The sequence below is a fragment of the Pipistrellus hanaki genome (genome assembly GCF_964339955.1).
Source record: "Pipistrellus hanaki genome assembly, chromosome: 8".
Lineage (NCBI taxonomy): Eukaryota > Metazoa > Chordata > Mammalia > Chiroptera > Vespertilionidae > Pipistrellus > Pipistrellus hanaki.
Window position 1 is genome coordinate 21966231 of NC_140510.1, and position 14869 is coordinate 21981099.

Genomic DNA, 14869 nt, shown 5'->3' on the forward strand with positions numbered 1-14869 from the left:
AACCTTTTTTTATTTTCATTTTTACTGTAAACAAAATTTATAGTATTAGTTCTACTTTTATTGCATAGTTCACATTTTAAGGTATATCTTTGAGTTCCTATAAGTTAGATGTAAACAGTCTATTCATATGTATGCAGTAATTTATTAAGCACAATTATATATACCAAGACTGTAAGTTTTCTTAGATTTGGAAGCAATTTTGTTTGCCATCGGAAAGCTTATGATTTAGTAGAAATGATAACAGTATTTATAGAAATCATATTTCCTAAAAAAATTATCCAATGGATTTATCCTAAAACAAAATATTTCAAAAGATGTTTGAATGTTTTTGGGATTCCTATCAATTTTGGTTCACAGCTTCTTTGCATATTTTGTGAATAATGTGAGAAATAGAGGACACCTTATGTTAATTTCTGAATATGTTAATAGCACCAATTATTTTCCAGTGTTGCTTTTTATGTGCTTAGCTTACCTTAGAAGTTAAGTGTGTGGGTGTGCTTAATTTTACTATGCTCTCAGCCTACCTTATGAAAGGTCCAATGTTTAAAAAATATTTTTGTACTTTTTACCAAAATATTAGATGAACTTGAAATGTTTTAATATTTACTCCACCTTTTATTTATTTACTTATTTATAAATATATTTTATTGATTTTTTTACAGAGAAGAAGAGAAGGATAGAGAGTTAGAAACATCGATGAGAGAGAGACATCAATCAGCTGCCTCTTGCAAGCCCCTACTGGGGATGTGCCCGCAACAGAGGTACATGCCCTTGACCGGAATCAAACCTGGGACCTTTCAGTCCACAGGCCGATGCTCTATCCACTGAGCCAAACCAGTTTTGGCTGCCCTACCTTTTAAAATTTAATTACTATCAATATAACTGAGCTTTAAAGGTGTGTATAGAAACTTCATATCATAGTTGTATCAATCCTCTATAAAATATGTTAACAATAAAAATCCTATCATATCAAAACACTCAAGCCTGTCAACCTTCCAATTCATTCCTAGTCTTGAATAAATTAGTACAATCATCAGAACTTTGAAATTTACGTCATTTATGCCATAAACAAATAATTATGTGTTATTTCTTCACCCATTTGTTTTCATTTTACTAGTAGTACCACTGTAGTTATTTTAATTAGCCTCACACTTATGTAGTAGCCATTAATAACAAAAGGCAGCAACTTTCTCTGAAGCATTATCAGGTTTTTCCTACTCACAGGCTAGCTCTATTTAACTTTCAATCTTGGAGGATATTTTACTCTTGAAGGTTCCTTTATATGATTGAAATAGTGTCTTAAAATTTCACTTAAATGGTATTTGGGGGTTGTGTGTTTTTTTGTGTTTGTTTTCAGTTTCTCCTATCAGATTGGAAATTCCCAAAACAAACTGAGATGAATAAGTTTATCCTAGTGTTGTCAGTTCAAAGTTGTAGAAAATGAAGTTTTACCTCCTAGTTTTACTGTTTTGTTTGGTCATATACTTTAAAAATGTTCATCCACCTATTTTATTGTTTGTTTGTTTTTCTCTTTGTGCCAATTGGAATTTGGGAGGCATTCACCATTTTCCTATTGTGTTGGCATAAATGCTAAACCTACAACTCTCTCTAAGATATCACTTTCCCCTTATACAAAAAGTTTCTTGTGCAGATAAGGTGCTGGTACAAGTTAGGTATAATGGGTGAAGATTTCTCACCAATAGCTGTTACACTGAGGGTATAGCTTTTGTTGACAAGAAACCTTTGTAGGAAGTAAAGGCTCAGGATCAGCAATCCATTTGTAACCTCAGAAATAGTGTCTTTTAAAAAAGGGGGAACTTCTCATTAAACAGAGATCATTTCTTCTTAGTGAATTAATTATTATAGGAGGCAAGGCGTGGAAGGGGCAAAGTGTAAACTAAGAACTAGAGAAGTACCCCCAAGTTAAAAATGAGCAATGCTATGCTCATTGCTGACAGATCTCCCTAGTTTTCAAAAGAAGTCAGAAATCCATAGCTGTATGCAAACTCTCTCAATATTTTAAGTTTTGGCAACTAATTCAAATATATTTTAAAACACTGTGGAAGAGAAAGCAAGCACATCAATGAGGTTTGCCAGTTCGGAACCCTGCTGTAGAAAAGCTGCTTTTCCCCTTTAATTTCTGTGTCTGAAGTGAGGAAAGGAAAAATAAACAAACAAACTTCCCAATCTACTGTTTTCTGGTCTTGGGCACAAACCAGAGCACAAGACAGTCTGGGCAACCAGGAAGCTGAAGAAACACAAAGCTCCCTTTGCCCTCTTCTGCATCTCACCAGTTCCATTGGTGCTCCCTGGACTTGGTATTATTTAACGGTACAGAGCCCCAAATAATGTCTTTTCTACTATCCTTTAGACTTGACAATGACTTTAAACTTAAAAAAATAATGACCAAGAAAATAAATAACAGTAATAAAGTGTTCTCACATACATCATTTATATATTCTCTCCCATGTATAATACTTACTACCTTCTCAAAAACAACCTAGTAATAATAAATATATATATATATATACTATTCTCTCTGATTCACAAACAAGAAAACTAAAATCTAAGGGAAGATCATACACTTGAGTATCTTCTCCAGAGAACAACGTGACTGGAACCCTCATTTCTGGCTCCCAATCCAGGGCCTCCCTTCTGCTGTCTCACCGAAGAACACACAGGAAACAGCGGGGGCAATAACCTGAGTTACTCCACATCTGACCTTGTTTTCCAGAATCATATGCCTTGTCTTTCAAATGTCCCAACAGACAGCATCTCACCAATGGGCTCTTTCAAGCTTGTACTGATTATCTTTTAAACTGACTCCAAGTACATGTACAAGTGAGGTGGTTAATATCTGTGACTATTGGGATCAAAGACTGTGAATTGCAACCATTAGACACAATTATAGTATTTTGGGTAGGTCAAAGAGCATGTCACTAAATTATTGCTTCAAAGTAGAGTTAAAATAGCTTTCAACAGGCCTACCTATTGCTGTTACATTAAAAATTTATATCCTCTAAAAAGTATCTATATAAAAACATATAATCAAACTCAAGATAATAAATTAATATATACAGTATATAAAATTATATATGTGTATAATTATATATATATATGCAATCATTCTACACACACACATATACATATACACATATGCACAAAATAAGCACTTTGAACTCATAATTTATGAGGTAATTGAACTTGACACTAATTTAAAAGGTTATATTTTTATGCCAAAGTGGATGTGTGAAAGGCAAACTTCTTACCCATATCTTGGGTCCAAAGCAATAGCCCTAGGATGCTCCATGGCTCCTGCTATCAGTGTCGTTCTTAAAGAACCATCAAGTTTGGCCACTTCAATTTGGTCCAGATTGCTGTCTATCCAGTATATATTGCCTGCTATCCAGTCAACCGTCAGCCCTTCTGGGGTGGCTAGGCCATGCTCTACAACCACTTCGATTGCACTTACACCTGCAGCAGAAGGGAAAGGAACACTTGTACTCACTCACGAAACATATTACGCATAAAGGAAAAGGCCTACTTATTAGTCCTATAATGCATGTAAACATTATATCAACTCAGAGACAGAGTGCAAAAGTAATACTTGGCACAAAGGAAATGAAACAGGTCCCACATTTAGAATCACTGTATTTTTGTTTTTCCCCCCACCAGAAATGTTTAATCTCTTAGGTCTTTTCAGTGACAGTGGACTAGACTTCTAAAGCTAATAACAATACTTAGGTTACAAAAATGTTATTCCTTCTTTCTGACTTTTTAGGCAGAATAAGAGATATTGAGAGTAATAATGATGCAGTTGTTGAAATCAATGCACTTTAATTTAAATGTTGACCCTCATGGATAGAATAAAGGGGGAAAAAGTTCACCTGTGGCAACAGCATCATAATTAATTGGCATTCACTATTTTATTTATTTATTTATTTATTTATTTATTTATTTATTTATTTAAAAATAATTCATCATTGTTGAAAGTATTACCTATGCCCCCTATCCCCACCCCATTGGTCCCCTCCAGCCCACCCCTGCTCCTCACCCCAGGCTTGCAGCACCCTATTCTCAGTATCCATGGGTTATGCATACAAATTCTTTGGTTGATTACCTCCCACCCACCCACTCTGCCTCCCTCTGAGATCCTGCTCTCTGTTCCATGCTTCGAGTGTCTGGATCACTTCGTCCATCAGTTTATTTTGTTACTAGCACCCACTGTTTTTAGAAGCATGACAGATAGGAGAGCTTTTATTGCATTTAACCTGAAAGGAGATAAGCTCCAAATCACACTCCCTTTACCCCCACCCCTAGGCCATAAAATTTGCAAGATATTACACATTTGCAAATAATGGAAGAAGGCATGTAGTGTGGCCTAAATAAAAATAAGTAACTTGTAATGTCCACCAATACTCTTATTTATGCACTCCTTAGCTTCTTTTACAATTTAAACAGAATATTTTAAAAACACCTTTGTCTCATAGATAACCCTTCATAGTTTATGTCATTACAAGTGATTGTAGTTAGACATTTTAAGTGTGTTTTTTAAACAATTAACCATCTAATTCCATAGATCTAAATCCATCATTTGAAACTGGCATCTTGCAATATGACACAGGACACAAATTCATCCATCATAACCATACTATATGCTTAAATATTACCATTTTTCTCAAAGTGCAAATGTGACTTAAGGAGGAATTTAGAATTTCATAAAAATATCTGGGCATTGAACTGCTACACAGATATAACAGTTTCAAGATAATATATATATATATATATATATATATATATATATATATATATATTCATCTCAAACGCTTGCTACTTAAGAAAAGCCTAGATTATAAAGAAGAGATAAGTCAAAACATGGCAAAAAAAATAAGCTCATATTAGCAGTCTTTACAAAAATTCCTTCACTATTTCTTTGAGATAGTCTGCAAGATTATAACAAAATAAAAACAACTTTTTGTAACTCACAAATATAATCGTTAGCATGCAGAAGATAGTCACTGTTTTTCTTATAAATACATTTCTTCACCACATGTCAGTGGTAAAGCCCACAATTTAAAAATGGAATGAATACCGCAGGCCTTCACCACTCACTCCCCCAACATGTTCTCACAGGTATATGTGACATCGCAGGTTTTACATATATTAGGGAAGAGAGATAAAGAACCAACAGCCAAAGATTAATCTAAACTTCTTTTGATTACAATATATTTTTTCTGGAATTTGCAGTTAAAAACTAAGTAAACATTAAGTTAAAATTGTATCATACGTACCTCCACTTTCAGAAAGCTTGCCTCGGTATATTCTGTCTTCTACAACATCTGTCCAATAAAGTAAACTTTGATTGAAGTGAAAATCAAGAGCTATTGTGTTTCTCAATCCAGGAACAAGTAAACTATAGTCTCTTTTATGAAGATCAATCCTTCTGATTTCATGGCGAATAGAAAAGATGATGAATGCTTCAAAGGGATCTGAAATTAAATTTATTTTTAATAAATTTATGAAAATATTCATGTACTTTGGTAAGTATAATAAAATGCTTGAGGTCATAATCCATTCATTTAAAAGTATAATTTATTATATAATTCTCTGTCATTTAAGAAGCAATAAGTTTTCCCCAAAATTAAAAGAAAAAACTTGAATAATTTAGGTTTATTGTATTTAATAAAATATAGTATACATTTTTGTAATTCAAAGACAACATGGAAGATTTTCTGTTTTTATGAAGTTCCAGCTGACAATCCAAACCTCAGGAAAACCACAGAAAATGCTAAGAATGGGCTAAAACTAGTTCTGCCACTCAACTCATCACATGCCTACAGGTCAATGAAGGAGAAAGATCCAATAGGAAGAGGATTTCTATAAAAACAACTGATGGGTGAAAAGTTAAGAAGTGGACCCCATAGAATGAAGATTTAATGTTCTCCACAATCCAAAAGAGTCATAAGTACACTTATCCCCTTTAAGTCTAGATCAGGCCTGAGTGGGAAGAAAGCGAGAAACTTTAAAAACAGAAATAAGATTAAAGTTTTATATTTTGTACCTGAAAAAAGTTTAAATATTCAAAAGTTACCAAAAATTGTTACTATTTTAAAAATGTATCAAGCTCTGTACCAAGTACTGGCCAACATACTATTATAATTTACACTTGAATTCTGTTTGATGAATATATTTTTGAGGAAGAGAGCCAGGCTTGCAAAGATTTCCCCCATTTTCATATTAGTGTCAACTCTCTGCACTTCCCTTTAGAAAAATTGGTTTTCCTATCCCAAATGTAGATATACCCTTTGAAAGTGAGTTGCTATAATCAGCCCTGTCCACAGTGTTCCTCCCAGAAGGTGGATCTAAGTCTGGTTAATGGGTTTGTAAGAGCTAAGTCTGGCTAATGGGTTTGTAAGAGCTAAGTCTGGTTAATGGGTTTGTAGGTTCTAAGTCTGGTTAATAGGTTTGTAAACTTGGAGAGAAGCTTTCAAGATGAGGGAACCTACTCTCTTTTCCTTTTAGGTCACCAATCTCTAAGGCTAATGTTGCGAATATTAATGTTCTTGTAAGATGAAGAAACCTATTTGTAGTATTGTAGAAGAGAAAAATGCCACAGAGAATGAGGCAGCGATGACCTGGGCAGAGATTGTTCTAAGAACACTCAAAGCTATAGTTCCAATTACCCCTAAGACTAGTTCCCTCCTTCAGATCTCCTATGCACACCCCATGCTTTATACACGTGGTCCAAAGGACTTATCAATTCAAATTAATTTGAACTGTGTTTCTATTAATTGCAAACAGGTTTACTGTTCTCATTAATCTCATCTTTACAGAGAGGTCTTTCCTGATTAGTTGCCTAATTAAGACCCATTTCTATTATATAGCCATGGCTTATTTATTCTGTTTGAAGTATATTTTAAAAGCAATATTTACTTGTTGGTCATCTATTTCCCTCACTAGATAATAAGCTCTATGAAAACAGGGGTTTTATCTGTCTTGCTTGTTAAGATGTCCCTAAGACCCTAAGACCAAGCACCAGAGAAAGAACAGTATGAACCTCAGAACGGTATGAACCTCGGCTGGCAACCCTTGGTGTAGGGGAGTTACTGCCATTTTATTTCCCCCTGAACATGAATATACTTTAGGAAGCTCTTCCCAGCACTTTAATTAAATGTTTTTTTAATGAATAAATGTGGAGAGAAACTGAATACATCCCAAGAAACTAGATGGTAGATAGTAGGGGAGAGAGCCCTGCCATGATCAGTAAAGCTAACCAACAGACCTGCAGCTGACTGTGTAACACATCCGTAAGTCCAGCCAAGACCACAGGAATTTCTCAGAAGGCCTGGGAACTTGTGAGCAAACATTATGTGTATTGTAATCACTCAGTTATTGTGGTTATTCATTGCAGTGATAACTATGACAAGAGCTAATGGATACAAGACACTAAACATAAACACAACAGTTTCAAATGGTTCTCAATAGAAATAATACTCATAAAATTTTAAAACAGAATATATCATTATTACTGATAAAAGATGATTGTGGATGTTCTGTCATTTAAAAGAAAGACACTATTGCAGATGTCCCTCAATCCCCCTCCTTTGCTCATGTCCACCAACCTTCACCTTTCCCTCCCTAGATCTTCACCACACTATTGTTGGGTTTTCAGATACTTAATGAATGATAGGTATTAGTAATACGGTATTATAATAATTAATTTGGAGAAACGATTCATAGAGGAGGGAATTTTGAATAGAGTATAGGATTCAAATTTCCAGGGGGAACATAGACAATATTGTTATCCTGAAAGATCATAGATGACAACAAACAAAGCACACAAAGGAAATGGTAAAATAAAGTGATATCTGTGAAAGTACTTTATACAACCTTGCCCTCTATACATTACTATCATTACTAATGATGAAACAGTAATAACATGCCTAGAGTGGAAGATAATGAAACATCAGGTTGCAGAGATAAAAAATAAGCAGAAATAAAGAAGGCATTAAATAGCAGGCTAAAGAATTTGTGTTTCTGTCCATAAACAATAGAAAGTTACCTTAAAATCATGGATTCAGACTCTGTTGAAGTGTCTTTTTATTAAAATAAGTAAAGGAGTTAATGGCCAGTTTACATCCCCCCACACAGCTTCATTCTCCTAATCTCATTTTATATTCTACTAGAGGCCCAGTGTACAAATTCGTGCACCAATGGGGTCCTTGGCTTGATCTGCAACATTGGGCTGAAACCGGCTCTCTGACATCTCCCAAGGGGTCCTGGATTGTGAGAGGGTGAAAGTCAGGCTGAGGTACCCCACCAAAGCATGATCATGGACAGGGAGGGACATGGGAGGTTGGCCATTCAGGAAGGGAGTGTGGGAGAGCTACAGGGCAGGTCTGACTTGCCTCACTCAGTCCCAATCAGTGGGACCCCAGAAACAAGCTAACCTACCAATTGAAATGTCTGCCCCCTTGTGGTCAGTGGACATCATAGTGAGTGACTGAACAGCCTTAGTATATCATTAGCATATCTCACTTTGATTGGTTGACTGGATGGCCAGGCACTTAGCATATTAGGCTTTTATTATATAGGATTATTCACCAAGGTAACCATCTACTTATTATTTTCTTTCTTTCAAATTTTATTTTTGACCATATTACTGACAGCTTTCCTTTAATTCTCATTTTTCATATTTGGATTTCTCTCTCCCTCTTTAATAAAAGACTATATCCCGTTAAGTTTCTTCTCCTCATAACCTGGAAAAATAAAATTATGACAAAAAATAGAGAAGACTGCCATTATTACAACACAGGAAAATCTGGGCTCTACTGTGGTACTGATGCTACTCAATTGAAAGAGGGTTGAATCCAAGAGATACTGTAAAGAAAGATTAAAATATGTAGAAAGAGGAGAATAGAGAACTGGCGAAGTCAAATATAAATTGAGGTTGTGGTTGTAAAGACCAGAAGAAAATTGGAACCATTGAGATAACTATGGAATATTGAGGGCTAAAAGAAAGTGCACATTTTAACCAACTAATTTGATGTGACTTGATTATATCTGGTGAAATGAATTGAATAGTGGGAAAGAGATAATAGCTATTGATGTAAAGTCCACAGTAATCAGATTTGAGGTGATAACAGAAGTCCTCAGAGTAAGGAGTTCTCTAAGAGGCATCTGAGAATTAAGGATCGGTCAATGAACATAGTGTACCAGTAGGTGGTCATTATAAGAGAAAATAAAAAGGAATGCTATAATGTTCTTACCAATGATACTGGAAACATGCTGCAATATTGTAAGGGAGCTGCCTAGCAAAAAGCAAAGATACAAATACCTTAGGAGAAAGTGTTTAATAATATATGTATTTCCATTAAATAGGGAAGATGTAAGGAACTGACAAATTTAAGTATTGGGATATCCAAGAAAAATAAGATTTATAGTTAAATAACATAAAAACAGTAATTATGAAAATCATTACATTTAACGAAAAATTGTTAGGTATGAACTTAGAAGAAAATGAATTAAGTTCAGCAATTCAGAAAAGAACAGATGTTATAGAATTTAGAAAGAAAAAAATTACAGAAGAAAATGAAAGAACAAAAGAGGAAAATTCAAAAGGAAAAAATGAATGTGGCATTATGGTCCTAATTGAAGCATCAAGATTGTATTACTCTTTTTTTCTGAATAACATGGAGAATAAGCACAGGTGTTGCATTGAATAGAAAAAACACATTTAAAAAACCAGGTCTCAAGAATTATGGAAATAAGAAAGGAAAGAGCAAGAAAACAGAAATTTATCTATGAAGTTCTATAATTAATAATTATTCATTTTATTGAACTATGAATCTGGGATAGGATAGGACTTTTTTCCAAAATTGAAGTATATAAAATACAGAATAAATTTTTTTATATAAAAATTAATTTCAATTCCTAATAAAACTTGTTATCTGTAAATTGCTGACAGTGGTATTTTGTACACTATATGCTTCAGAAAGGGATAAATTACCAGCAGGCTAAATTCTTTCAGTAAGAAAAGCCTCATATTATCTTAAAAATGTAAACTATAAGCAGGTAATTTTTTTTTTTTTTGCTTTGTAGTAATTTTTTGTTTTGTTTTTGAGTGTTTTTTGTTTGTTTTTTGGTGGTTTGTTTTTTTTGTTTTTTTGTTTTGTTTTTTTGTTTTTTTTTTTTTTTACAAATTGAAGGTTAATGGCTACTCAGCAAGTCTATTGGCATCATTTTTCCAACAGAATTTGTTTACTTCATATCTCTGTGTCACATTTGGGTAATTCTTGCAATATCTCAAACTGTTTAATTATTATTACACTAGAGGCCCAATACATGAAAATTCATGCACTGGAGTGGGTTCCCTCAGTCCACTTTGCCCCCTTTGACAGTCTGGGAGCCCTCAGGGGTGGGAGGTGACCTGGAGATAAGGGGAAGGTGACACCCCCATCACACCTCTGCTGCTGTCAAAGCCAGCAATGCAAGGTTCAGCCGGCCCTGGTCACCTGAGCCTCGGTTGGCCCTGGATGGTTGGGCAGCCACCATCCAAGGCTTGTCTGTGCCTCTGGCCAGCCCTGGGCAGCTGGGCAGCTGACATCCAAGCAAACCTCGCGCCGGCCCTGAGCGGCTTCGGGGCTGAGGGGACTAGTTTGGCGCCAATTTGTGGCTGTGGGCACCACCATCTTTGTGATAGTTTGAGGGTTAATTAGCATATTCCCTCTTTATTAGATAGGATTTGTTATGGTGATCTGTGATCTATGACCTTTCATGTTACTACTGTAATTGTCTTGGTGCACCATGAATTTGCACTCATATAAAACAGATAACTTAATGGATAAATGTTGTGTGTATCCTGACTACTCCATTGACTGGCCATTCCCACCACCCTCCCACTCCTAGGCCAATGTACCATCTGAGACACAACAATATTACAGTTAAGTCGATTATCAATCCTAAAATGGCCTGTGAGTGTTCAAGTGGAGAGTCAAATATTTCTCAAAAGCTAGAAATGATTGAGTTTAGGAACAGAGGCGTGGAAAAGTCCAAAAGCCTGTGCACCAGTTAGCCACATTATGAATGCACAAGAAAAGTTCTTGAAGAAAACTCGAAGTGCTGCTCAAGTGAATATACCAATGATAAGTAACAGCCTTAGTGTGTGTGTGTGTGTGTGTGTGTGTGTGTGTATGTGTGTGTATGTGTGTGTATATCATTTGGTGGTCTGGATGGAAGGTCAAATAGCCACAATACCCCTAAGCTAAAACCTTTAATTGAGGAAGCTGCAGGAAAAAAAAATTATGCTTGGTTGGTTTGTAAAGTTTAAAGAAAGAAGCTTTCTTCATAAAGTGCAAAGTTAAAGCAACAAGTGCTGATATAGAGGATGCAGAAAGTTAGCCAGAAGATCTAGCTAAGGTAATCAATAGAGGTGGCTACGTTAAATAACAGGTTTTCAATGTAGATGAAATAGCCTTATTTTGGAAGAATAAGATGCCATTTAAGACTTCCATAGCTAGAAAGGAGAAGTTATTCCCTGACTTCAAAGTTTCAAAGGATCAGCTGACTCTCTTGTTAAGGGCTAAGGCAGCTGGTGACTTAAAATTGAAGCCAATTCACATTTACCATTTCAAAAACCTAAGGCCCTTAAGAACAATGCTAATCTACTCAACCTGTGCTCTATAAATAAAACAACAAATGACAGCAAGTCTGTTTACACGTGGTTTACTGAATATTTTAAGCCCACTGCTGAGACCTACTGCTCTGGAAAAACGATTCCTTATAAAATAGTACTGCTCCTTAAACATGCACCTGGTCACTAAGGAGCTCTGATTAAGATGTGCAATGAGATTAATGTTGTTTTCATGCTTGCTAACACAGCATCCATTCTTCAGCCCATGAATGAAGGAGTGATTTTGACTTTAAAGTCATATTATTTCAGAAATTTTGTAAGGCTATAGCCGCCATTGACTGTGAATCCTCTGATGGATCTGGGTAAAGTAAATTGAAAACCTTCTGGAAAGAAGTCACCAATCTGGATGACATTAAGAACCTTAGTGATTCATGGAAAGAGGAGAAAATGTCAGCATTAATAGAAGTTTGGAAAAAGTTGCTTCCAACCCTGATGGATGACTTTCAGGGGCTCAAGACTTTTAGTGGAAGACATAACTTCAGTTGTGGTGGAAATAGCTGGAGAACCAGAATGAGAAGTGGGGGCTGATGATGTGACCATGTTGCTGCAATCACATGATAAACTTTCACAGACGAGGAGTTAATGCTTATGAATGAACCAAGAAAGTAGTTTCTTGAGATGAAATCTGCTCTTTATGAAGACTAAAGATTGTTAAAATTACAACACAGGGTTTCGAGTATTATATAAACTTAGTTGACAAAGCAGTGCCAGTGTGTAAAAGACTCCAATTTTGAAAGAGGTTCTACTGTAGGTAAATGCTATAAAACAGTGTCACATGCAACAGAGATATTTTTTGGGACAGAGTGAGCAAACTTTATTGTTGTCTTACTTTAAGAAATTGCCACAGCCACCCAAACCTTCAGCAATCACCACCCTGACCAGTCAGCAGCAATCAACATCCAGGCAAAAAGATTATGACTCTTGAAGATTCAAATAATGGTTAGTATTCTTTAGCAATAAAGTATTTTTAGGTCAATGTATGTACACTATATTACTTTATACACATAATGCTACTTTATACCTAATAAACTACAAAAAAGTAAAAACCTAATTTATATATACTAGAAACCAAAAACTTCACAGGATTTATTTATTGTGCTATTTGCTTTATTGCAGTGGTTTGGGACTACATTTCTACAATGTAAACCTACATAATTTTGCTTTCCTCTTAAATTATAAACAAAGCCAGATGTGAAATATAACTATCTTAACAGTGAGAAATCCTATGGTACTCTTAGAGTTTCATTTTGAGCTCAGTGTAGGAGGGGTCAAATCCATCATAAAAATTATCTTTGCACCTGGCCACATGTATTCAAATGTTAAATTACTCTAATATTGAACATGAGTGTTATTGACTTCACAGAGTACAAAACCACCATGTCAATCATTCTGTCATTTGTATCCAAAAAACAATTAATGATTCAATTCTCATGTAAAAAATGGTTATAACTATGTCTGAGATAAAAATTTGATATTTCCCCTACTCCAAACATTCATATAAATTAGATAACTACTATCATTATAACAAATTATCGTTTTTTCCAGTTCCTCATAATAATTTTGTCATATAAATATTTGCTTATTTTAGGCCTCTAATAACCCAAATTTTAATGGCCATAAGAAAATAACCACAAAATATTTGAAATAAAAGAAAAAAGTAATTTAATATTCTCTGAAAAATATAGTATTTTTATTGAATATTATTTTTCCAGAACTAAACTGGATTTTATGTAAAATATAAGTGAAAATATCTATAACTTAAATTCTGACTTTTAGATGATTGGAGAGATCATAAATAAACATAATAAATATAAATAGAAAAGATAAAGTAGATAATAAAATTAGATAACAAATTTAAAATGTGATTACATATTTATGGCAAAGGATAAATTAGTACACAGTAATATTTGGAAAAAGACTCAATTACAGAAGAAAGATTTGAGCTAGTAGGTCTTACAGCATGTCACAATTTTCAGAGATGAAGAGAAAAAAATACAATCTAAATATAAGAAGCAAAATGTTTATAATGTACAGATTCTCAGCAGTCTGATGAAATCTGTGTACCACTTATCAGAACGTTTTAAAAAGTATAAAAATAATAAGAAAAAGTAAAAAAAAAAAAAAGGTTCACGTTTATACAGGAATCATACATTGAAATGCAATTGTGAACATTGAACAATAAACACTTTTGTAGTAACATATTTGCTTTTTTATTAATATATTCAGTAACAAAATTGAGCAGTGGTTCTAATGACTCCTATTATTGAAGTAATTGTAGTTTTTAAAGCTTGAACATAATTGACATTTTGAGATATAGAAACTTTAACATGATACAAATATGTTTATTCCATTGGAGATGCAATAGGAGTTGCTGATAGTAATTGGTCTGTGTCATACATTCACAATTGAAAGAAATGTTAACTTTCAGTGAGAGGGTAAAGAAAATAAAGGTGTGATATTTTCCCCAACAACGTTCATGGACCCCTTCAGTTCCGTTCATGGACCACTAAGTGTCCTGCAGATGTAGACTACAAATCTGGAAAGACAGGGGGACGCCATCGTTCACTAAGCACCTAATGGGTGTGAGGCAAGGTACCAAGTGTTTCATGCTATTCTTGAACCATGCTATAGAGGAGATACTGATGTTTAAAAGATGAGAAAACCGAGGTTCAGGGAGTTTTATGTAACCTTTCTGGAGTCACATACATAATGAATGCCAGCTGCAGGATTAGAATCCAAATGTCAAACTCCATAGCCTTCATATGCTTTCCCCACTGTGAAATATGACCTAGAGAACCAGCACAGTGTTTTGAATGGGAGTTATAAGATGAAAACAGCCAGAACAAGGAGTTTTTTTCAGGAATGCTAGGAAACACAGACGTGAGAAAGGACCAGACTTGAGATTCTAAAAAGAATGTAAAGAGAAATAAAAGTAAAAGCTTTGGAGCATACAAAAGTAAGTTTTGTAACCCCTAGGGGGGGGTTGATGTTAAAAAACAATATCTAAGGGAAAATAATCCGATGTATTATAATTGTAAGGATTACTGTAACATTTTCTGTCCAGAAGATTCTTCTTATGCCTTACCTAAATTCAAAGGAACCCTTTTGCTAATATTCTGAAGGTGTCTTTAGATTTTTTTCTTAAGATCTATTCTTAAATATAGAAAAAAATATACA

At 34.5% G+C, this 14869-nt stretch overlaps 1 protein-coding gene across 1 annotated transcript in view; it reads right to left on the minus strand.

The window, feature by feature from the left end:
* LRP1B (LDL receptor related protein 1B) overlaps positions 1–14869 on the minus strand; it is a 1553318-nt gene that overhangs the window by 526999 nt on the left and 1011450 nt on the right. The window contains exons 24-25 of the mRNA XM_084892846.1: positions 5292–5489; positions 3270–3474 (exon numbers count right to left, since the gene is read on the minus strand). Of these exons, the coding sequence (XP_084748972.1) occupies positions 3270–3474; positions 5292–5489 (403 nt within the window). The remainder of the gene's footprint in view (positions 1–3269; positions 3475–5291; positions 5490–14869) is intronic.